The 23,960-nt window shown below is 35.3% G+C and overlaps 1 protein-coding gene across 1 annotated transcript in view; it reads left to right on the forward strand.

Annotated features, from left to right (window-relative positions):
- The window catches only part of LOC112058622 (extracellular serine/threonine protein kinase four-jointed), a 49,073-nt gene extending 43,580 nt beyond the window's left edge, over nt 1-5,493 (forward strand). The window contains exon 2 of the mRNA XM_024099538.2: nt 2,959-5,493. Within this exon, the coding sequence (XP_023955306.2) occupies nt 2,959-4,736 (1,778 nt within the window). The 3' untranslated portion in view covers nt 4,737-5,493. The remainder of the gene's footprint in view (nt 1-2,958) is intronic.
- Nucleotides 5,494-23,960: the final 18,467 nt, after the last annotated feature.

Below are 23,960 nucleotides of genomic sequence, written 5' to 3' on the forward strand. Positions count from 1 at the left end.
CCTGACGAACCTATGCCCCCCAAATCGAAGGCAGAGGTAATATCCAGAGAGCTATCCCACCTTTTTTTCTCTACCATGAAAATTCTGAAATTCTGGGTTAGCCCAGCCAACCCACATTAGAGCATGAAATTATCACCCTAAGATAAATTCTTCAAAGAAAGCTATTATTTGTTATTAATAATGACCGGTACTCTCCGAGGCACGTGGGTTTAAGACTACCAACTACCCAATTCTAGAGAATTTTAACTGAAATTTCCTTATAATAAAGAAAATCAAAAAAATCAAAATCAAAAATCATTTATTTCAAGTAGGCTCAGTTTACAAGCACTTTTGACACGTCAGTTCAGTATTTGTAAAGATTCTACCACCGGTTTGGAAGGCAGGTTCTGCTGAGAAGATACCGGCAAGAAACTCAACAGTTGCTCTTTTGAAAAAGTCATACAGTATTATAATTTACAATTGATAACAATTTACAATTTCTTATAGTTTTATTTCCTGTGTGAAGGTGGAAGCTGATCCAATGGCCTCCAAGCGCTTTTATCTTTAAGGAACTCATCAATGTTGTAGTAACCTCGACTAAGTAAATGTTTTTTAACACATTGCTTAAAGCTATGCATTGGCAGGTCCATCACAGTCTTGGGGATCTTGTTATAGAAGAGTGCACCCAAACCTACAAAAGATTTTTTTCTCTTTGGAGAAAAGTTCAGTTATACCCAGAACTCGAACCCGCAACCTCGTGAATTAATCTTTGTGAAATGACGTGACTCCAACCTTAACCATTGAGCTACTGAGGCTATTATATAGCAGTTGAAGCTATATCAGTAAACAATAAAGCTAGCTCCGATTTGACATCGCGTGACTTGGTACGGCGAAATAGATGTGCCCATAAAATATCACCGGTACGAATACATTTACTGCAAATTGAAAATTATAATTTAATCGATCGCTTCTCATACATACCAGCAGTGGGCTGGCATGTCCTGAATGCCCTGTGTCAAAATTAGTTGGGAGGCAAAATGATAGGTAAAGATTTCTAATTAAACAAAATAAAAAATATATATTGATTAGAAGAAATCCTCTTAGAAATTTAACTAGTGTAAAAAAACTAAATTAAAATAAATTATGACTAACAATTAAGAGAATAATGAAATGTAAATCTATACTAATATTATAAAGCTGAAGAGTTTGTTTGTTTGTTTGAACGCGCTAATCTCAGGAACTACTGGTCCGATTTGAAAAATTCTTTTAGTGTTAGATAGTCCATTTATATATTATCCCGGTATTCTCACGGGAACGGGAACCACGCGGGTGAAACCGCGCGGCAACAGCTAGTTTTAAAAAAATACCTACAGCACACATACGCAAGATGCCCTATACGCTGACGCTGTTACCCCTCTGGATGGCAAGACTTATCGTTTGGGCCAAATAAGCACCAGCTCTTGGGTCATCTGTGGCATAGATCCATTTGTCAGATCAATTATAAAAACTAATCCTAATCTCCACTCCACACTGTTCTATATTAATATCTACATAGCACCCGTACGAAGCCGGGGCGGGCCACTAGTTTTATCTACAACAAAGTACACAGTAACAGTGCTTAAGATGTATGTTTTCCAGTCCAATTAATTAAACAAAATAATTTACCGTAAATCGTAATCGCACCGACGGTCCAATGTGTTCATTCTCCAGTCCAATTAGTTTAACATAAAATTGAAACGAAATAATTTACCGTAGTACTTGGACTGACTTGGTTCGATCCACACCAATTAATTGAACATTATTTTTTTTTACAAACCAATTATTTAGCTAAAGTGAAAATTATATTGTACTAAATGATCCAGCAAAGGGTGTTTTGCATTCTTTATTTAGTGGTATGAAAAATAGATTTGATGGAATGTATTTTATACATTTTGAATTTGAGATTTTGGCCGATTCTCACATTGATAAGCACACAAATTTTCATAAAAATCCGTCCAGTCTTTTCGGAGGAGTTTGATAACAAAACAGGGACACACTACTAGACTAGCCAACTTTATAAATTTTGCTTATGTCACTCACAAATAACGTGGCTTTCTAGTGGTAAAAGAATTTTCAAAATCGATTCAGAAGATCCAGAGATTACCCCCTACAACACCACAAACTTTACTTATTTATATTATTAAAATAGCAACAAAATTTGCTTTTTAAATTAAATTAACGTGTGAGTTAATCGTTATGATTGTGTATCATTTGACGTAAGTTGATAATGACTGAGTCCGATACACAAACCTGTTTGCTTTTCGAGACAGAATGATAAGCATGTTCATCCATATCGCGACACATATCTGTTTGACGTGCGCGAGAATCGAACCCGCAAATTGTGGTACGCGATAGCCGTGAGATACATAATCATTAAGCAAAAAGAACTTGTAGTACTGAATGAGTATTCCAATATGTCAGAATACTCATTTACTACTCTTATACTCGCATATATGAAAATCTAATCTAATTTAGACACCCTCAATGAAAGAGTGAAAACGCACTTTCTAAACAAGCGAGATTCAAAAAATAAAGCCCTCCTCCAATAACTCCTATTTTTCATGTTTAATTTTCATCTGTCTTGCTACAAAAGGTAGTAAAACATCCGTCACAAAAATCCGTCTCTACACCAATATTTACTAGAAATGAAATACAGCTATTAGAAGTAAAAGCCTTGAGACGAATAGGACTACTTCAGCATTTATAGCGTTGTATCAATGTCTCAGTCTCTCATTCTAATGGATTCTCACAAGATCATAATAACACCTAAGGCGTGGAATAGCTCCTTTTATAATCACCATTTTAATGTGGCTATTATTTTTATCGACATGCTCTTAAACGTCCAAACGCCTTTAGGGTATTACGGCAGGTATATAATGTTTTGCGGGCTTGTTTACAACGTTATGCAGTTTATACTAACTTTTATTTCTCTTGTTGCAGATTGCAAGCAAGATGTCAAAAGGGGGAGAATAAGAGTTCCTGGTAACATGGCGACATTCACGCAAATTGAAGACAAAAATGAAATAATCAAACAATGTGGAAACGATAGACTGCCTACTCTAAATGATATCGAGCGAAACAGTGAAATAGTAAAACATAAGAAGATAAAAAAGTCACCAGTTGATATGAACTGCTATAAGCTCAAAAAACCGTACATCCTATACAATAACTTTAGATACAAAGACGAACTATCGAGAATTTCTACGAAAAGAGAGTATGGCTTTTATAGCTACTGTTTCATTAGTGTTTGTTTAAGTTTCATATTAGGATTACTTATCGGAGTTGCAATAGTCGGATCTCCCGATGCAAGGATGATTTCTCCTAGTTATAATCCTAGAAAATTTATGAGAATAAACACTACTCGAGATGGACTATCGAGAAGTTTAAATTCTCTGAAATTGACTGATAATTTTAAGGTAGATAAAAATTTCATATTCTCTGATAAGGAAAAGGACATAGACAGATTTGCAACTGTATCATTCACGGGTGCTATTGAACCTCATAAACACAAAATGGATGTGTACCCTAAAGGACTTACAGATGACATGAAAGAAATTTTAAAAGATAACAAAGCATGGCGCCACAAGCATACCATATTAAGTATTGTTAACACAACATTACACGAACCTAATGATGAAACTGTTTTATTTGATAACATTTACTGGGGTCCAGAAGTGGAAAACTCGATGCCTCAGGGTTATGGAGAGAATTCAGCTGAAATATGGGAAAGATTTGTAAACCAAAGCGAAATAATTAAAATGGAGACAGGCTGTGGGAGAATGCAGAATCGACTTGTAACTTTCAAAGATGGAATTCAAGCGTGTGTACGTTATAGACAGAATACGGATCAAATACAGGGAGAAATCTTTAGTTTTTATGTAGCAAGGCTGTTAAATTTAACAAATGTAGCTCCGTCAGTGGTCAAAGTAGTAGACCTAAAAGACAAATTATGGCAAAGTGTCACTAGTGACATAGCGTCGGCGCAATGGAACACAAACCGTGCCGTGGTGTTAACTCAATATATTCCGAGCTTAGAATCAGCAACTATACCTGAAATTTTTAAACCTTCCACTCGCCACCTGAACAAAATGGATGTATTTAAAATATGCTTCAAAGAAAACTCCACAAGTGACACTAGTAAGCAGATCTTAATAGATAAATTGAGACTGAAGAATGTAAAATCGAAGAAAGATGAAGTGGAAAATTTTGATTACATAGATGCGAAACTAAACAAGAAAACGATAGATTTGTTCGTAGAGCTAGCGCAATGGTCTGACCTCATAATATTTGACTATTTGACAGCAAATCTAGATAGAATTGTAAATAATTTATTTAATTATCAATGGAATATAAATATTATGGATGGTCCAGCACATAACTTGGCTAGAAAAATGGACAGTGGACTCTTGCTTTTTTTGGACAATGAATCTGGACTTTTGCACGGCTATCGACTGTTGAAAAAATATAACATGTATCATAGTTTGATGCTTGACAATTTGTGCGTGTTCAGAAAAAAGACAGTAGATGCTTTAAAGCATTTATATGAAACATCGATTGGTTCAAAACTCAGTGACATATTTCATAAGAAAAACAATGCTGTGATTAGAGACATTTTACCGCCTCTACCTGAGAAGAATGCGAAAATATTACACGACAGGATAGGAAAGGTGCTTAATCAAATCGAAAAGTGTGAAAAGACTTTTTTAAATACTAGGTAGGGTTTTCAATTATGCTCGCACATTTATATAATTTTAATAACTTTTTATGAATTTGAACTGCCCATGTGATTATTGATATTGTAATAAGACTTATACGATACCTCAAAATATAATCCTTGAATATATTAAACTCTTTTTTGAGTATTTGTGTGATCTTTGTGAAATTATCAATAAAGAATATTAATTATTCTGAAATAACCATTTTTCATACAAACTGCAATGTGCGAGCAAACTTCATGTAAATGTTTTTAGTATTTAAGCGTCTTTCGATACCAAATAACTTTATTTATTGTAAAAATAAATGTATAATGTGCCAGTAATAGCTTGTGGTGATATTTAAATATGTTAAGCACTTTGTATTATAAGAATTGTAAATAATATATATACTATGTAATATGTAGAACGTCTGTCGATTTATTATGTCTGTAGGTCCTGAGATGATAAAACTTAATACGATTTTTTGTTCGCTGTACTGCTAATTTCCATATTTAAATTTAAATGTATGGATAACTTAGTAGACAACCAATTTACCTTAGTTTATTTTTAAAAATTAAAGTGCATATTTGACTCTCTTTCGCCCGTCAGTAAGAATTGTATTTCTGATAACTTCTTGAATGTAACTTAATAAGATTCCTTACTGTTTGATAAAACTAACTTCGGTGTATACCATTGATGTACAAACATGTACATTAATGTATAATACAAACTGTTTCCAAAGTTCATTTCTATAAAATCAAAGGATACGTATACTTACAGACATACTTCGTCATGGTTAAAAAAAATTCGTCACAGGTTCCTACGACACGGTCACAGCGAGCTTTAACTTGAAAATATGTAAATAAATGTAAAAAGATATGTAATTACAATAAATAAAATGAATCTCATTGAAATGCCTTTTGTTATTCATATTTTTGGGGAACACTGCTCTTCATAAATAATTTATAATTAAGGGGAAGAACTTATTTGGTCAGACAAATATTGTCGTTTGCATACCGAACGAGTCTTGTTATCATTACAGCTGTGCTATCGTAATAACTGTGGTATGTATTATTTATTCTCAGCAATGCTTAGTTACTCAATGTTATTCGGTTTTTATTACAAGACACTCTGTTTTAAGTTAAGAGTACATCACCTCAACATGAAGCATAGGTGTTAACATCATTTGCCTGTAAATTGCATGTTACTTGCACTTCCATGTTACTTACGTAGTTTCGCAAAGCTCATTACTAAATAAACATTTAATGTAAAAAATGGAGACATTTTAAAATCAGATAACCTGATTGGTTAATTGATGGCTACATTAGTCAAATTACTAGTTTATTCGCAAATTCGTTTTCAAATCCTTTTTTTTTCATTCTCAGAAATTAACATGGTTGGCATATTTTTAAATCAAAGCCATCTATCTAATGAATGAAGAAAGGAGGAAAAGATAGGTGAGTTTTCTTTCCTCCTTCAAGGAGAACTCACCTATATCGGTAATAACTACATACATAAAATAATAATTCTAGGTGGGAGCTTCGCCTTAACAAAAACCAACAGTTTACTTAGTATGCTGTCCGCCCCTTGCTACCGACCTAATGTAGTCTTTACCGACACCACTTAACCTTTGTCTATTGATAACTATGGCTACAGTTCAAGCTTAATGAGATCTAAGTAGGTTACAGGTAAATCCCAACTAAACATTATAGTCCTCAATTCAATTGTTCTGCTGTGGCGCTATTCTGTAACGATGTGTTTATAATTGCCAGTATAGGTCTCGAATTCGTCTCTATTTCTCTTTGTAACACGACACTATAGATAGATAGATAGAAACGATTCAAGAATCATTTTGCCGACCTACAAACGCATCTTTAGCGCTATGATCTAAGGGCCCGATTGTCTCCCGTTGGACTTTCATCAAAGACATATTTTAAGCTTTTCGTTCAATTACATATTATAGTAAAAAGGGGAATATTACTACATATAAATCAGAGTGCCATAATGTGATGTTGTCGGTTGGTGTGTGTTAGTACAGTAACACAAAGGATATAACCATGACACGTGGTTTTCACCCTGAAAAAAGTTACAGTTTCTGAAATATGGGAAAATAAATTAACGGTCCGGTTTAAAATATCCGGTATAACTGATTGAAAAGATCTACATTATCGTGAGGGAAACCGCTCGTAAAAGTTAGTGTGAGTAAGTTTTTTTGTTAACAGTGCCAGGAAAAACTCTGGTCTCAGAATTGTTATTAAAACTTTCTTAGAAATTAGATATACTCGTAATATGAGTATGGCCTGACCCAGACTCGATATTCTAGGACTTATTTTCGACGGCATCCGTGGCGCAGTGGTATGCGCGGTGGACTTATAAGACGGAGGTCCTGGTTTCAATGGTTTCCCGGCTGAGGTTATCTTAATTGATCCAGGTATGGCTGGTGGGAAGTTTTGGCCGTGGCTAGTTACCACCCTACCGGCAAGGACGTTTTAGTAGTTTAACAAAAGCGATTTAGTTTAATTCCGATATGATGTCGCGTAGAAACCGAAATGGGTGTGGATTTTCATCCTCCTCCTAACCGTTAGTTACCCTCCTAAGTTAGCCCGCTCCCATCTTAGATTACATCATCACTTATCATCAGGTGAGATTGTAGTCAACTTGTAAAGAATAAAAAAAGAAGACCTCGTTCGGTTTACATTCATTCTTCATATAAACAGTGCATTATGACTTTCCAGATAATCTGGAGCTTTTATCTGATCTGAAGTCATTCATTCATGTTTGACCTCTCTGGCGCAGTTAGTAACGCTGTGGTAGTAGGCCAGAGAGTCCCTGGGTTCGACTCCCAGATCGGGTCAATTTTACTTTTTATTTTTTCTTAAATGGCTCAGATCTGATCTGGTTTTAACTGAAGCGCCAGCTTTAACATTTCCCATATACCGTGGTTTAGGCATAGTTGTGGCTAAGAGAATATACAGTTAAGATTTGAACTCATATCCGGCTCACTATTGAGCACGAGTTTCCTCTCTGAATGAGATGGGTTATGCCATAGTCCATTATGCTAGCCCAATGCGGATTAGCAGACTTCACACACGCAGATAAATAAGGAAATTCTCAGTTATACTGGTCTCAGATTTTAACTCAGCACTGCTAATTTATAAAGCAAGTTTTTAACTAATCTGCGCTGTTCATACCTCTACTATTATTGGAAACTTGATCTGAATCGTTTTTTCTTGGACAAGATAGCTCTTGACTGCGAGCTGATGTTAAGTGATACAGTCAATAGCTCAACGGTGAGAGCGGTCGGACTCATACACTCGGACACGCGAGGGGTGGTGGTTCGATCCCCGCCCCGTTGGTCTATTGTCGTACGTAATGAGAATATTGGTCATATTAAAAAAAAAGATATGGCAAATATTCTTTAAAAAAAATAAAAAAATATATGGAAACGGGCTAATTTGTAAGAGGTACAAGTATATGCCACCCGTACCTCCGATGGCTTTACGCGACATCGTACTGGAACGCTAAATCGCTTTGCCGTTAGTGTAACTTTTTTTTATGCAACAGCATTTTGGGCTGAGAATTTTCACTAAACTTTCTTAGAAATTTCTTAGAAATATATGAGTATGGCCTGACCCAGACTCGGTATTGTAGGACCTCGTTCGGTTTAGAATAATTCCATTATAAACGCGAAAGTTTGTATGGATGTTTGGATGTATGTTTGGATGTTTGTTACTCTTTAACGCCGCAACTACTGCACCGATTTTGCTGAAATTTGGAATGGAAATAGATTTTACTCTGGACTGCTACTTTTTATCCCGAAGAAATCCTGATGATTTTGATGGTATGAATGTTTGTTACACTTTCACGCCTCGGCTACTGAACCAAATCACCTGAAATTTAAAGTAGAGATAGATTATAGTCTGGATTAACACGTAGGCTACTTTTTATCCTGAAAAAATCCATGGTTCGAGAGGGATTTGTGAAAAACTAAATTCCACGCGGACGAAGTCGCGGGCGACCACTAGTTCTTCATATACACAGTGCACTATGGTTCTCCTGATAATCTGGAGCTTTTTCAGGAGAACCATACAGCATTAATACTGTCTAAGATGGAGCGCGCTTCCCTATAAGATGTCTATTCACTCTTGCTATGAAGGTGTTTATCTTATTTGTCAGGAAACACAAACACCGGAAGCGCAATACAAATTGTTGGTGCGCGAATTAGAATTGTGGATGCCAATCATTTCGTACAATTTGCCTGATACCTTGACAACGTAAGGATACCACTGTTCGAGGCGTCTTGCTGTTCTAGCCACGGCCTATGCCTACCACCACATCAGATCTGAGCCAATTTAGAAATTATAAAAACCCAAACCGATCCGAACTGAAAATCGAACCCGGTAGTCTGTTGAAGTACAGCACTACCAACTGCGCCAGAGAGGTAGTAATAACGTAAGTATGAGTTAATGCAATGATACCAAAGGGCTTCGAATATTAGGTAAAGTTAGAGTAATAATTAAAATAATATTATCTTAATGAACCATCATAATTATTAACCTATTTTAACGACTCGCTACAAGAGTTCCTTATAGGCGAGAGGATATGGAGCTTAGACCCACCACGCTGCTCCAATGCAGGTTAGCGGGCTTAAGGTGATAATGATAAATTCATTAACTTCCACTATCAGATGTTAATGGTAATGACTGCGACGGCTTGAACTGCTCTCCGGGGCACGGGTGTTACACCACCAACTCCTCAACTCCGTGCTGAGACTTTTAATTGGAAAGGAAATGGTCCAAAACTGTATGGAGCCCAGGCTAGTCATTGTACCCTGGCGGAAATAAAAGAAGATATTATTTTTAACTATATTTTTGATTATACAAATCTAATCTACTTTAATTCTTTCGAAATAATTATTCATTATCTCCCAAGAAATGCAACATTAATAAGGGTATTAATGGGGGATAGATGACGTTTTCAATACATTAATCGATTTGACGTTTGCTGTCAACTGTCATGTCATAGTTGCTCTATGGGCGCCAGTTGCTCTTTGTTATAACTCAAAAACTTGTGTTTTTATTTTATTTATTTCTTTTTATTTAGTTAGATTTATTCACTTAATAATAAAATCCTTGTATTTTTTAAATTTTAATGATACGGGGTAAAAGAGTGGACCTGAAATGGACCATCTCCTTTGCAAGAATGAAATATCAGTATCTCGTAGCCCCAGGATTCGAACCCAGGACCTCGTGATCCAAAACCACATGGGCTAACCGCTGGACCAACGAGGCAGTAGCCTGCTATCATCCATGCTGGTATTATAAATGCGAAAATAATATCAACTGTCTGTTACGCTTTTATGCTCAAGCCGCCCTGGATTAGCCCTTAGGTGATTTAAGCAACTGCAAGTTGATAAAGAGACTGAAACTGAAAAGTTGGAGGTACATGCCCCGGACTGGGTTAGAACCTATGCCCTCCGAATCGAAAGCAGAAATAGTCATATCCACTGGGCTACCACGTCACTTAGTAGTAGTAGGCTCAGATAATAATATAAATATATTCATAATAGGGATGATGACAGTTTTTTAATAAAATTTTGTATATAAATTAAGAGTACGGTAATTGTAAAGCAATTTTGTAAAAGTAACAAGGTATCTGCGATCATTACTTTTGGAGCTACAGGGATTTAAATGGTCAGATTTGCGGCGCTGCCGCGGATCCTTGAAAAACGCCCCATACAAAATGACACAAACCTATGACGTCGTAGGTAATGTAATGATCGTTAGGTAGGCGTTCAAACAAAATTACTAATATCTTTGTTATTGGTGCGTTCATGTTTATAGTTCATATTATAAAAAATGTACCATTTAATGTAAGGAAGCTAAAACTGTATGAATTTTCATTTAATTACGATAAAAGATTTTTAAAAGATTTTGAAATTTTATAATAATTTATTTTGCAAATATCCAAACAATCTTTGCTTTTTATGTATAAATTAGAATAGAATAGAAATCATTTATTTGTTAACACAACACATAACTACATAATAACTTAAATCTAATACATTTACATCGTAATAATAACTTAAAACTAATACATATATATATATAGAAAACATTTAGTATATATTAGTAAACATTGATCCTATTTACCCGAATGTATCAAAATCAATATATTCAAACCTAGTCATCATCCCCATTGACAAAGTAGTTACTTTGTCTATTGTAGATACATGTAAAGGTTTGTTATTAAAATCGTTGTTCAGATCATGCAGTGAGGCTTGAGCATGGCACACTTCCCTGCCCCTTTAGCCAAGTGGCACGTCGATTCTCTTTCTACGATCGCAAACGCTTCGAAAACTAGAAAAATGGATGGAAATGACAGATCTTGATCCTGTCGATAGCAAATGTAGAAAGAGAGTCGACGTGCCAATTCCAATGCGTTACAATAGGCTGGTTTATTTAATTACCCCAATGTGGTTAACGCAGGGTCAAATTTAGTTTATTGTGCATGCCGACTCTCTTTGAAACATATAATATGGATATAAGCTCCGAATACATATTTTCTAGTTTAAAATCAAATATATATAGTTTAAAAAAAAATATATAATAAATATATCTAGCTGTCTCCAAAAACACTTTTTCTAGATTCAAATACTCGTACATGTTTTGAGAATATTACCACCATCAGGTGAGACTGTAGTTAAGTTAGCCCTTGACTACAACCTCACCTGATGGTAAGTGATGATGCAGTCTAAGATGGTAGCGGGCTAACTTGTCAGGAGGAGGATGAACATCCACACCCCTTTCGGTTTCTACACGAAATCGTACTGGAACGCTAAATCGTTTGGCGGTACGTCTTTGTCGGTAGGGTGGTAACTAGCCGAGGCCAAAGCCTCCCACCAGCCAGACCTGAACCAATTAAGAAAACCTCAACCATCCCAGCTGGGGATCGAACCCAGGACCTCCGTCTTGTAAATCCACCGCGCATACCACTGCGCCACAGAGGTCATCATAAACTATGAGAACATGGAACCTGGAACAGTACAATATAAATTAATTTCATTCATGCAAAGTAACGTGAAGTAAACTGCAATAATTAGGTAACCAGAAAATATATTGCTGTTACCACTTACCATCAGATATCTACTGAAAACTATGTTCATGAATCACACGTGTAACACATGCTTACTTAGATTACATAGAAGCAAGAATAAAACGATTTTAAATTTTGTCTGTCACTCTCCCAGATTACACTACATTAGCACTTTTAAAACTATTAAACGCAATCTCAAGCAGTATCTTATAATACTAGGCCTGTAGGCTGTAGTCAATCGATCTGACGTAGGGAAACATTAATGAATATCTCCATCAAAACTTTCCTTTACAACTGGTTAAAAATTACTGCTTCAGTACTTACGAGTATAAGAAAAGGAATGTTTTCACTATCATAGAACTCTTCGACTTAATATTATTTAGAAGAAATTTCTCTAGCAATTACTAGCCAAACACCTCCTTTGTACACGTATGTAGGTACTGTTTTTTGTACTCAAGTATTCCAAATAAACAAATACTCAATCTTTACAAACCTCGAACTGTGACCGCATCCAACGAATGGAACAATTTGAGAACTTGATTGACATTGAAATAAGTAAACTTTATATTCTAAAAGCCAGTCAAATTTTTTATCGGCAAACATAAAATATTTCCAGAACACATACTATTAATTAGTTCAATGCACTTTTTCAAAAGGGGATGACGTGATGTTTTTTATTTGCTAAATTCGAAAAATTCTCATAATGCAAACAGGCCAATAAAGAGAAATTTCAATGGTGGTTCTATACAAAAGATAGTGTAAATTTAAATAAAATTAAACTTATCAAACATAAAATAGAGTTCAAATTCCAATGCGTACGTAATAGACTTTATTTTTAACAAGCTACCCTTTGAAAGCGAACACAGAGATGACTGGCACATATCGAGTTATAAAACCAAAAAATACAAGCCAATATTGCTTTTATTTCAATACTAATCAAATCTAAAATCGCTTGTATCGTTTTCAATTCAAGTTTGGCAATAAAGCAGAGCAATGTAGAACCAATTACAATATGCATAGAAGACAAAATCACTCGGAAAGTTACATTAAAACGAAAAAAGAAGAAATCTGTGTGACTGGTCTTAACTAACCGAAATCAACTATTGTCAAATATCGTATAGAAAAAAGTTCATTTGAGAAGCGTGAGGTAAACTCGATTGAGAATTTTACATCAAACGATGTTATCTAATTCACAGACGATATAAAGGAATACCATGATTTAGACGTATATAGGCATCTCGGTCACGTTTTATGTGCCGATGTGAATAAAGCGTTGTTTGTATAACTTACCAAAATTGTTTGGTGTACTCCCAATGTGTACCTACGAATAAATATTGCTGTCACTCTATTACAAAATAAAACACAGTACAGAATCCGTGTAATGTAAACATCGTTTTAGAACTCCTTCTTAAAGATGTGTGGTAAATATAGAGTGATAGCCCAGTGTATATAACCTCTGCCTCCGATTCCAAAGAGTGTGGGTTCCAATCCGGTCCAGAGCATGCACCTCCAACTTTTCAGTAATGTGCATTTTAAGAAATTAAATATCACGTGTCTCAAACGGTGAAGGAAAACATCGTGAGGAAACCTGCATACCAGAGAATTTTCTTAATTATCTGCATGTTTAAAGTCTGCCAATCCGCATTGGGCCAGCGTGGTGGACTATTGACCTAACCCCTCTCATTCTGAGAAGAGACTCGAGCTCAGCAGTGAGCTGAATATGGGTTGATAACGATGAAATATAGAGTAGGTACTCGTAACTCATGCAATGCAATGCATGATGATAATAATCTTTATTTAGAGATATTATTTGTCTATATAGTTAAAAGCCTCCGTGGCGCAGTGGTATACGGGATGGATTTACAAGACGGAGATCCTTGGTTCGATCTCCGATTGAGGTTTTCTTAATTAATCCAACTCTGGCTCGGGTGGGACGCATTGGCCGTGGCTAGTTACCACCCTACCGTTAAAGGCGTACAGCCAAGCGATTTAGCATTCCGGTACGATGTCGTGTAGAAACTGAAAAGGGTGAGAATTTTCATCCTCCTAACAAGTTAGCCCACTTCCATCTTAGTTTGCATTATCACTTAACATCAGGTGAGATTGTAGTCAAGGGCTAACTTGTAAAAAAAAAAAGTAAAACCGCTCAGCAACCTCGATTGAAGAACCTAAAATGAAAGCTAGATCTTATGGTAGATCTCCTGTATAGAAGGAAGTCTGGCCCTGTAGTAAGTCTTTAAACTAGGATGATAATGATGATCAATCAATATATACAAGATACAAATCGATAGATAATCGTATCTTTATCGTCAAGTAAAAGAGTGCCCTTCAATTTTAGATTTGAAATCCATTGAATTTCGAACGCAACCGAGATCTTCAAATAAAGAAACTAGTGTGAATGGACATCACTTCGGATTTAGCAGGTTACAGATTGGAATAAAAAAAAGACTACCTTTTTATCAATACGTATTCCATTTTCCTATCTATCTAAACACAAAGCTTGGAATTGGGTTGGTTGGTATCAATGCGTTGAACGCTGGTATGTGGAAAGACTGTGGTATCTAAGCGGTGTCATTACGGCATTGTTGTTTGGGTTTTTATAAGAATATTTACCATAACCTTTTAAAAAAGGTCAACATCTCCTAATCTCCTTTCCACAGTCGGAAAATTCTGTGTTGAGAGTGGCTGTAACATTACTTCAGCGGCAGGTGAACGACAACCTCTCGGTGTAGAGTCCTGCCCCTTTAGAAAGAAAGAAAGAAAGAGGTATATCTTAAAGTCTAAATTATTCTGTAGCTTAGCTGCCCACATAAACAGTGGGGCAATAAAAGAATAATGCCTAGTAGGCCTTTGTAGAATACTGCCCTGCAATATGTGGCATAACCTAGCCACATATTGCAGGGCATTATTCTACAAAGGCCTACTCAGCACTTTGCCACATACTTCCTATCCAAAAAAGAAGTATGCAGCACTGATTTTCAGTTAGAATTAGGTGCCGCCACGGACACAGTTCAACATCCTATGTAAACTATTATACAATAAGAAAATAAATTAAAACTAATTACATTGATTAAAAAAAATAAAACATAACGATGAAAAATAAAATCAATAATAATAAAAATAAAAATCACTCGCAATATAGTCACGTAAATATACTTATAAGAAGATCGCCGATATTTCCATCAATTGTGGATCAATTTTAAAAATATTGTTGTTTTTTTTACTTCTAGGGTCCCATTGTCATCTGTTGATGATGATGATGTTGTCACTTCAAATTTTATACGCTCAGTAGAGTATTTTTTTTAGCATTTTCTGCGAAGTATTGCTTTGTTATTTAAGCTTATTTATGTAACTTATATAGTAAGTAACTAAAAACTTATAACTACTTATTCTTTTCATTTAATTACATCAAAAATTACCAACTTATTATTGAGGACAAGAAAAACGCATTCATTGGTATGCCAAACTAGCGGACGCCTGCAACTTCGTCCGCGTGGAATTTACTTTTTCACAAATCCCGTGTTAATCCAGAGTAAAATCTATTTCCATTCGAAATTTCAGCCAAACACTTCAGTAGCCGCAGCGTAAAAGAGGAACAAACACAAACATACTTACACACTTTCACACTTACACACAAACTTTCGCCTTTATAATATTAGTGTGATAGTGTGATAGAATAGACAAATAGAAATGCTATGTAATGCTACAATTTGTATAAAATTAAAAAAATATCTCATTTCCAGTTCTCATAACCAATCCAGGGGCCAACTGTTAAATTTACAAAAACAGTTGTAAAAGGAACCCAATCTGTTCAAACAAGCCGTTACAAATTCGAAAGGATACGAATCACACATTTGAAATTCGTTTATTTTTTTTTTTCAAAATATCTACAAATTCGTTACAATGGTCGAAAAGGTGTCTGATCTGTTTGGGGGTTGTTCACATTTATTCGTATATTTTTATGGCTGTGGGTAATAATATACTAATGGGGAGGTCCCAAGGTGCTGAAATTGTGAACCCATACAAAGTGCACCCAAGCCCAAGGATACCAAGCATAATCATCATCTCATGCTTAATATCCTTATGTTTGATATAGTTACAGGGAGCTGATTTAGCAGGCGGCTCAAAATCGTGTTGTTTGGAAGTCCTTAAAAGCGGCTTATATTCAGAAGTTGGCGTTTATGTGCTGATAATGATGATGGTGATGTATGCGATAATAGAGCTTAGACCCACCACGCTAAACTATTATTTTTATTAAATAATAAACATCTGACTTTAATATATAGCACTTGCGACCGAGCCTAAACGTGCAAAAAATATTTTAATATTGAAGCCGTAAGTACAGATATTTTCTGCTTCTGTAGATGATAGCGATCAGCGTTCAAAAGGTCAGCGACAGATATCCGGAGCCTGGCACATTGACAGAGACATGACATAAAAGTTACGTAAGCGTCACAATCAAACTATGTATCTATTTAAAATTAAGACGATATAAAAACATCACCTCAGGTAAGTCATCTAGATGATGACTTCATCTGCTTATAGTCCGAGATTATAGTGGAGCTTAAACCCATCATACTGTAATACATACCAACGCAGGTTGGTAAACTTATTGCGATTATGATTCTGTAACGATCACTTTTAGATGTCAATGATAATGACTGATTTCACACTTTAGCCTTACTTTCTAACTACAGGCTGTGACTGAATATTTACTACTGGAGAAAGAATACTATAATATCTCAGATTCGACCCAGGACTTGAACTCGATACCTTCTATTGCTAATCACTGGGCTAACGAGACACAGAAAACCAGAGAACTAAACGCTATAAAATGTATGTAAGATTTCCTTAAGATAAGAAAGAAAAATATTCTATAATATGTGTCCAGCAATGGATGAAAATCAATTGTTTAAAAAACGTAAGCGGCTGATAAGTGTAGAAAGTCCCTCAAGTGCAAGCGATTTGGATCTGAGTTTTGATGAAATGAAATGCCACCTTAACTAACGTAAATCGATTTTATTCTTTTAATCGACGTGTCGGATACATCTTGTTAACTGGAATAAAATGACCCCCCTCCCACCGTGTTTGTAATGCAGAGAGAAAGATAGGTTCAATGTTAATTCTTTGGCTGTGGCTAGTTATCATCTTAACATACCATCAAGAGATTTACCCTTTTCTGAAGCGTATTTGTTGTTTTTTTTCATCATCGTCAAAGTTGGTATCTGATTTTAATTATGCCTACTGTTCCAAAAGACTGCACTTTTTTTCATTATTACTTATCATTCTCAGTAAATGTTGGTTCACTAATAATTCATCTTTCTGATTCCAGAACAGATAAGAAATGTCAATGCTTGCATAATAAATATCTATGTTTAATGCTAACAAATTCTATTAAAAATATATTTGTACATATAATAATTAATTAATTATTGTCTGTCTGTTGAACAATGTGGAATATTATAATAGTAAACTAGTCGACGCCCCACGGCTTCATCGGCGTAGTTCCCGTTCCCATGAGAATACGAGGATAAAATATAGCCTATGACACTCAAAAATAACGTGTTTTTCTAGTGGTGAAAGAATTGTCTACATCGGTTCAGTAGATCCAGAGATTACCCCTTACAACACCACAAACTTTACAATGTAAATATTAGTAAAAAGTACGACAATTAATATAAAAATTGTAATTTTTCAGCTCATTTACTCCATATCTTCGAATTTTTTTTTTTTTTTTATTCTTTACAAGTTAGCCCTTGACTACAATCTCACCTGATGGTAAGTGATGATGCAGTCTAAGATGGAAACGGGCTAACTTGTTAGGAGGAGGATGAAAATCCACACCCCTTTCGGTTTCTACACGGCATCGTACCGGAACGCTAAATCGCTTGGCGGTACGTCTTTGCCGGTAGGGTGGTAACTAGCCACGGCCGAAGCCTCCCACCAGCCAAATTGTAGCGCAAAGATTACCAAAGTGGGAATTTACTAGGGATAGGAGGATATTACTATATAATATGCCTTCTGTATCCGACCCTTGATCCAACAGTGAAGCTAAAGCTTCTTATGGTCTAACAGTGGAATTCATAGTAGGGGCACCCCCAGGGGATCCTTCACGCGCTGAGTGTCAAATCAAATTCTTAAATAGAGCTTAAAAAATTCGACACTCAGTGGCTGAATGGTCCCCCGTACAACGTCTATGAATTCCACTTTTAATAGTCGTTTCTGACTGAAACGACTATCGGAACAACAACCGTTGACATTCTCGTCGTCATAAACCCATATTCGGCTCACTGCTGACCTCGAGTCTCCTCTTAGAATGAGACGTATTAAGCCAATAGTCCACCACGCTGGCCCAATGCGGATTAGTAGACTTCACACACGCAGAGATTTAAGAAAATTCTCTAGTATGCAGGTTTCCTCACGATGTTTTCCTTCACCGTAGAGACACGTAATATTTAATTTCTTAAAATGCACACAACTGAAAAGTTAGAGAAGTATGCACCGGACTGGATTCTAACCCACACTCTCCGGAATCGGAGGCCGGGGTCATATCCACTGGGCTATCACGGCTCTAGACATTCTGCTTGGCGATAATTTCATGAGAAAGCTCTTTTTGATGATTATTATTGAAACAAATCCGTATTGAAAACACTGTATTTAAGTTTTGATGACACAATATTTATTGCCTGTTATAAAGAATAGGTTACCTACCTCACACGTTAGTCTAGACGAAAAAAAATGACACCGTGTTATGATATGGCCATTCAGAGGTGCGAAACAGGTTATCGGCCATAATAATTATTACAAAGTTTGCATTGGACGTTTTATGGTGTACCTACTTATGACTATGTTATATTTACTTACTACTAGCGATCGCCCGCGGCTTTGTATTCGTGAAATTCAGTTTTTATAAATCCCGCGGAAGGCATGGATTTGTTTTTTTTTTATTCTTTACGAGTTAGTTACGTTACTTGTACCTACATATGTTTTCTGTAGTTGTAGACGGCCGTGTGGCGCAGTGGGTAGTGACCCTGCTTTCTGCATCCACGGCCGTGGGTTCGATTCCCACAACTGGAAAATATTTGTGTGATGAGCATGGGTGTTTTCCAGTGTCTGTGTGTATTTATACATAATATAAGTATTTATATGTAGTATATAATTGTATGTTAATATTATAATATCAACTATCTTAGCACCCATAACACAAGCTACTCTGTATGCTTACTTTGGGGCTAGATAGTGATGTGTATTGTTTAAGTATATTTATTATTATTTTATTATAAAAAAAAAAATTCACACCCCTTTCGGTTTCTACACGACATAATATCGGAACGCTAAATCGCTTGGTGGTACGTCTTTGTCGGTAGAGTGGTAACTAGCCACGACCGAAGCCTCCCACCAGCCACAGATAAAAACGTAACCTATATGTTGCAGCAGCGAGGACACAGAATACAACAACCCGATTACTAGCGGCTTACCTTTTAAAAAACCAATACATATTCGTACATATTCATAATTATAATTTATTTTATACATTCGAAATAAGAGTATAATACTACAACAGCATTTCTACAATTAGTACAATAAACAAGCGTGCAACACTAAAAACACATGACCGGGTCACCTATTACAAAAGCCTTGGCTACTGATATGTTGCATAATACCTTCTTCTGTCTTCCAGTAAAAGTCGCATTAAAATCGGTTCAGCCGTTACAAAAATAACTATGTTTTCTCAAGTGCTTAAAGTAACATACTAAAACACAAAAAAACTTTATTATAAATTATGCCTGTCTGTTTGTCCGGGCTAAGATCTTGAGCAACTGAACGGATTATAATGAGACTTTTGCTGGTAAAAAGATGAGGTTTTTAAGCAACATAGGCAAATTTTTATCTCGGCAAATCTTCGTCAAAATCGAATTTAACGCGGACGAAGTCGCAGGAGTCCGCTAGTATATAAGTCCCTAAAAGATTCATAATAGTAAATGAGTGTACGTATCAAAATTAAGTAAGTACAATCATCTCCAAATATATGTGGCTGTCATGCTCCTTGAGCATAATCCTAGGCTCGCGTATAATGGTAATCTGATAAATAAATATTATGATGAAATTTTTGAATATTACCTATTGACATTTGTCTAAGCAACAAAAGTAAATGAGTTAAGATAAGCCTAAGTGTCCAATATTTCAAACTGCTATAAATAATTTCATGTTCATGATAGATTTTTTATTTAGTTTTGCTCATTTAATAGGAGAAAATGTCAAAAACAAAAATGGTTTTTTGTTAATGGTTAGTTTTTAGAATTGTAATTTATTGAATACTAACTGACGCCCCGCGGTTTCGCTTGCGTAGTTTCCGGTTCCGTTGGAATACGGAGATGAAATATAGTAATATACACTCACAAATAACGTAGCTTTCTATTGATTAAATAATTTTAGTAATCGGTTTTGTATATCCTGAAATGACCCCTACAACACCAGATACTTTACCTCTTTACCGTCCTCTATCTTTATTTCAGCCTTCGGGACTCATCAGGCGATGCTTCTGCGCTCGCCCAAACCCCCCGGTGACGTCGTAGTGGTCCCATATGGAGCCATCAGCACTTACTCAACACGAAATAAATACCTCTTTATAATATTAGTATAAAGAGGTAAAGTATCTGATATAGATATAGATAACATTAAAATATTTTATGATACGTTCGTGTACAATTTATTAATTATCAAAATTAAATATATTAACTCACTAAGAACATTTAGAAATTACTATATCATTCAGCAAAAAACACCGACGTATTTGAATGCTACTGTTTTTTTGTGTAAGTGATAAATTGATCGAAAATTAAAGAATTAAATGACTCATCGTCAAATATAGGTAAGTTTATCACCTCATCAATAAAATTTGAGACGGACTGTACTTGCATATAATTTACATAACAATAACGTCTAGACTGTCAAATATTTATCACTTTTAAAATTTATCATAACGAACCTTCATAGGAAAATGGGACCCAAAACCATTATCAATAAGTGTTGAAATGGCATGCATTTGTGGCTATTCGCACTTAAGCTGATTTTAAGCTTCTCAAATCTTTATTTATACGAATTGAGTTCCGGGTTTTTCTAGAATAATACGTAAAGTTGATTTGACACCAAATATTTTAAGTTCAAAGCTTATTATAAAGTTTACCTACATTAATACACTGAATATTTTGAAATTTCTCAAATTTTTGACGTCACCCAGACGCGCAAGGTCTCCTCATCCTCAGTAAATATGTTCTTTATCCAAGGCAGTCGGCATTTTTGCAGAACAGATAAAGAAAAATATTTAAACTTAAGTGGTGACCTTGTCGGACAATTTTTGGGGGTCTATTTTTATTATCGGATGCACTTAAGTATGGAAGATGGCTAGAAGGAACACATCCCACTATGGTTCGCTGTTGAGGACTAGTCTCCATTCAGAATGAGAGGGGGTTAGGCCAATAGTTCTCTCACTGACCCAATTGGCCCGGATTGGCAGACTTCACACATGTAGAGAATCTAGAAAATTCTTAGGTATGCAGGTTCCTCACGATGTTTTCCTTCACCGTTTGAGACACGTGATATTTAATTTATTAAAATTCACATAACTGAAAAGTGCAATCCCCGGACATGATTCAAACCTACGCCCTGCGAATCAAAGGCAAAGGTCATATCTACTGGGGTATCACAGCTGATCCCTTTGGATCCCTAGTAACTTTAATTTTAAGTTTTCGACTTTAATTACCACCATTAAATCATGACATTTTAAAAGTACTTGTAAACTAAGCTTATTGAAATAAATTAAATTTAAATTTTGATCTTGAATTATTAGCAAGTAATATTTACAATTATTTGCTTACGAAATTGGTAATCCAAAAAGCTTACCTACACAAGCTAAGAGCTTAGATTTTTAACTACACATTTAAGTAGTTAGAGCCAATGATAAGTATCATCATTATAATTATGTTATCTACTGATAATAACCGGGCGCGACGGATTAGCTCGCTCTCAGAGGGACAGTGGAATGTCATTGCCTAATTTATACCACCGTGATTGAGTCCGCTATGTACCTACCTAGTTATTGTTACTATAGTTGGTTTTTAATTTTTTAATAGTGGTAACTATGTCGTTTCCCCAATAAATCAGCCTTCGGGGCTTCGGATCAGGAGGTCCTGAGTCTTAATCCTGGGTCTATGTATATATGAGATACTGAGGTTTTCTTTCTTCTTAGAAAATTTTCAGTAAAAGCTCTCAGCCCGGGAATTTGGCGGTGTTACACCTTCGTGCCACGTTAAGCTATTGGAAAGCTAATCCATTGGTCACTGTGCCATGTAATAACTGTTTATATTACTGTTACCACAACCATACATACCACATGAGCTGCTGAAAGCTGAAAAGAAAAAGGTATATATTTGAACCTTGCTCACGAGATTACCACCACGTGGAATGATAAGTCAACTATTATTGTCTTGACAGTCATTTTCATCGCGAGAAGCTTACATCAAAACCTTATGAAGCTTTCGCTTGACTGTGACCAAGAAGTGTCGGATACTGATGGTAATTACTGAGACCCTTCCCTTCAAACTCGCCAACAAAATACTGTTTTAGCAACAAAAATAAGTGTGGTATTCATAATATCATCATATCATAATATACACCTACTTAACCTTATGATTTCAAAGTGCGAATTAAATCTATGATCTTTTACTTAATAGAAACACCTACAGCGATGAACTTTCTTCGTGAGGCAGAGTGGGAGCAGAGAGGTGGTCAGATCTCACGCCACTCGCCTTTCGCAGCTGAGTAAACACCAATTTTATCTAACTCAATTGAAGAAGATAAACTTCTTAAGCAAATAAAGGTAGTTAAAATATGGTAAGTTAAACGTTTCAATAACAGACGGAGGTACGGTTGGCTTTTTGTGTGTTTATTTGTGTGTATCATCCCAGACCGTAACATTGTGTTCGCCTCAATAATTTGACAGCATAGCGTGATCCGCCCGTCTTGATGCTTTGTTTGTTTTGCCCTTGTTTTTTGGCACCGGGGCGCTGGTTTGTGGCGTTATTAAGGTTATTTTCGTATTTGACGAGTGGTTTTTATTTTTAAAAGGGTGCGAAAAGTGTTCGGAAATGTGAACTTCTTATTAAAAGTGTGTTCGAAGAATATTTTGTTCGCAGTGTTTTTATTTAGGTCGCCCGTCTTTATGTCTCTCCGTTATCTCGTCTAATCTTACGAATGATTTCTTTATCTTTTTAGATTAATTAAATTAATAAACTGCATTCCTGCTTGTCCCTTTTTAAAGAAATGAAATATATTCTCAATTAGGTAGATAGGTATTTACTTAGATAAGAATACATTCCTAAAAATTATGTCTTAACGTTGCAATTATTTTTTTTAAAAATACCACCTAGACCACTAGGAATCCATTAATAATATAATTATTCGTAAAAAATCATAATTAATAAAAATAATTACAGGCAGAGTAGCTTTTTGTTGAACTTAATTTTTTTTTTACCTTTTCCTAACAATATGGGTATTTCATTTAATATCTTTATGAAAAGGTCTTAAAAAGACCATTTCAAAAATATATATATTATATATTATATATCATGTATATATTACTATTTTAACACAAATTATCAAAAAGCGTACCAAATATATTGGGAACATCGAAGTAAAATTTACTAACTAGAATGTAATATGTATTCAAGTCAGGATACATAATTATTTAAAATTAAAGATCTATCTTAAAGAAACTAATTTCTTTGTGTTGCTGAAGGTGGGGACAAATAATAATTCTTACGGACAAAGAATGAAATACTAATACTTGTCACCGCATGCGGCAACATAAAGAATTTAGTCAGAACTTTATGTAGATTGTTGTACTTGTTTTTCTCTTTTCAGTTCATTACGCTTAAGCAGTCGGGTTTTATGGAAATGGAATGATGGAAAATAAGAAATGAAATCCCAACAAAATCGATTGAATAACACACGGGTCGAATACAGAACCTCCATGTTTGTACTTGATTAAATATATAGTTCTATCATAATATTTATTCAATTTTATAAAGTTTTACAATAGTATTAAAACTACGTACCTTAATATCTATAACTACATATTATAAAAATTAAAAA

Source organism: Bicyclus anynana, chromosome 8, assembly GCF_947172395.1.
Source record: "Bicyclus anynana chromosome 8, ilBicAnyn1.1, whole genome shotgun sequence".
Classification (NCBI taxonomy): domain Eukaryota; kingdom Metazoa; phylum Arthropoda; class Insecta; order Lepidoptera; family Nymphalidae; genus Bicyclus; species Bicyclus anynana.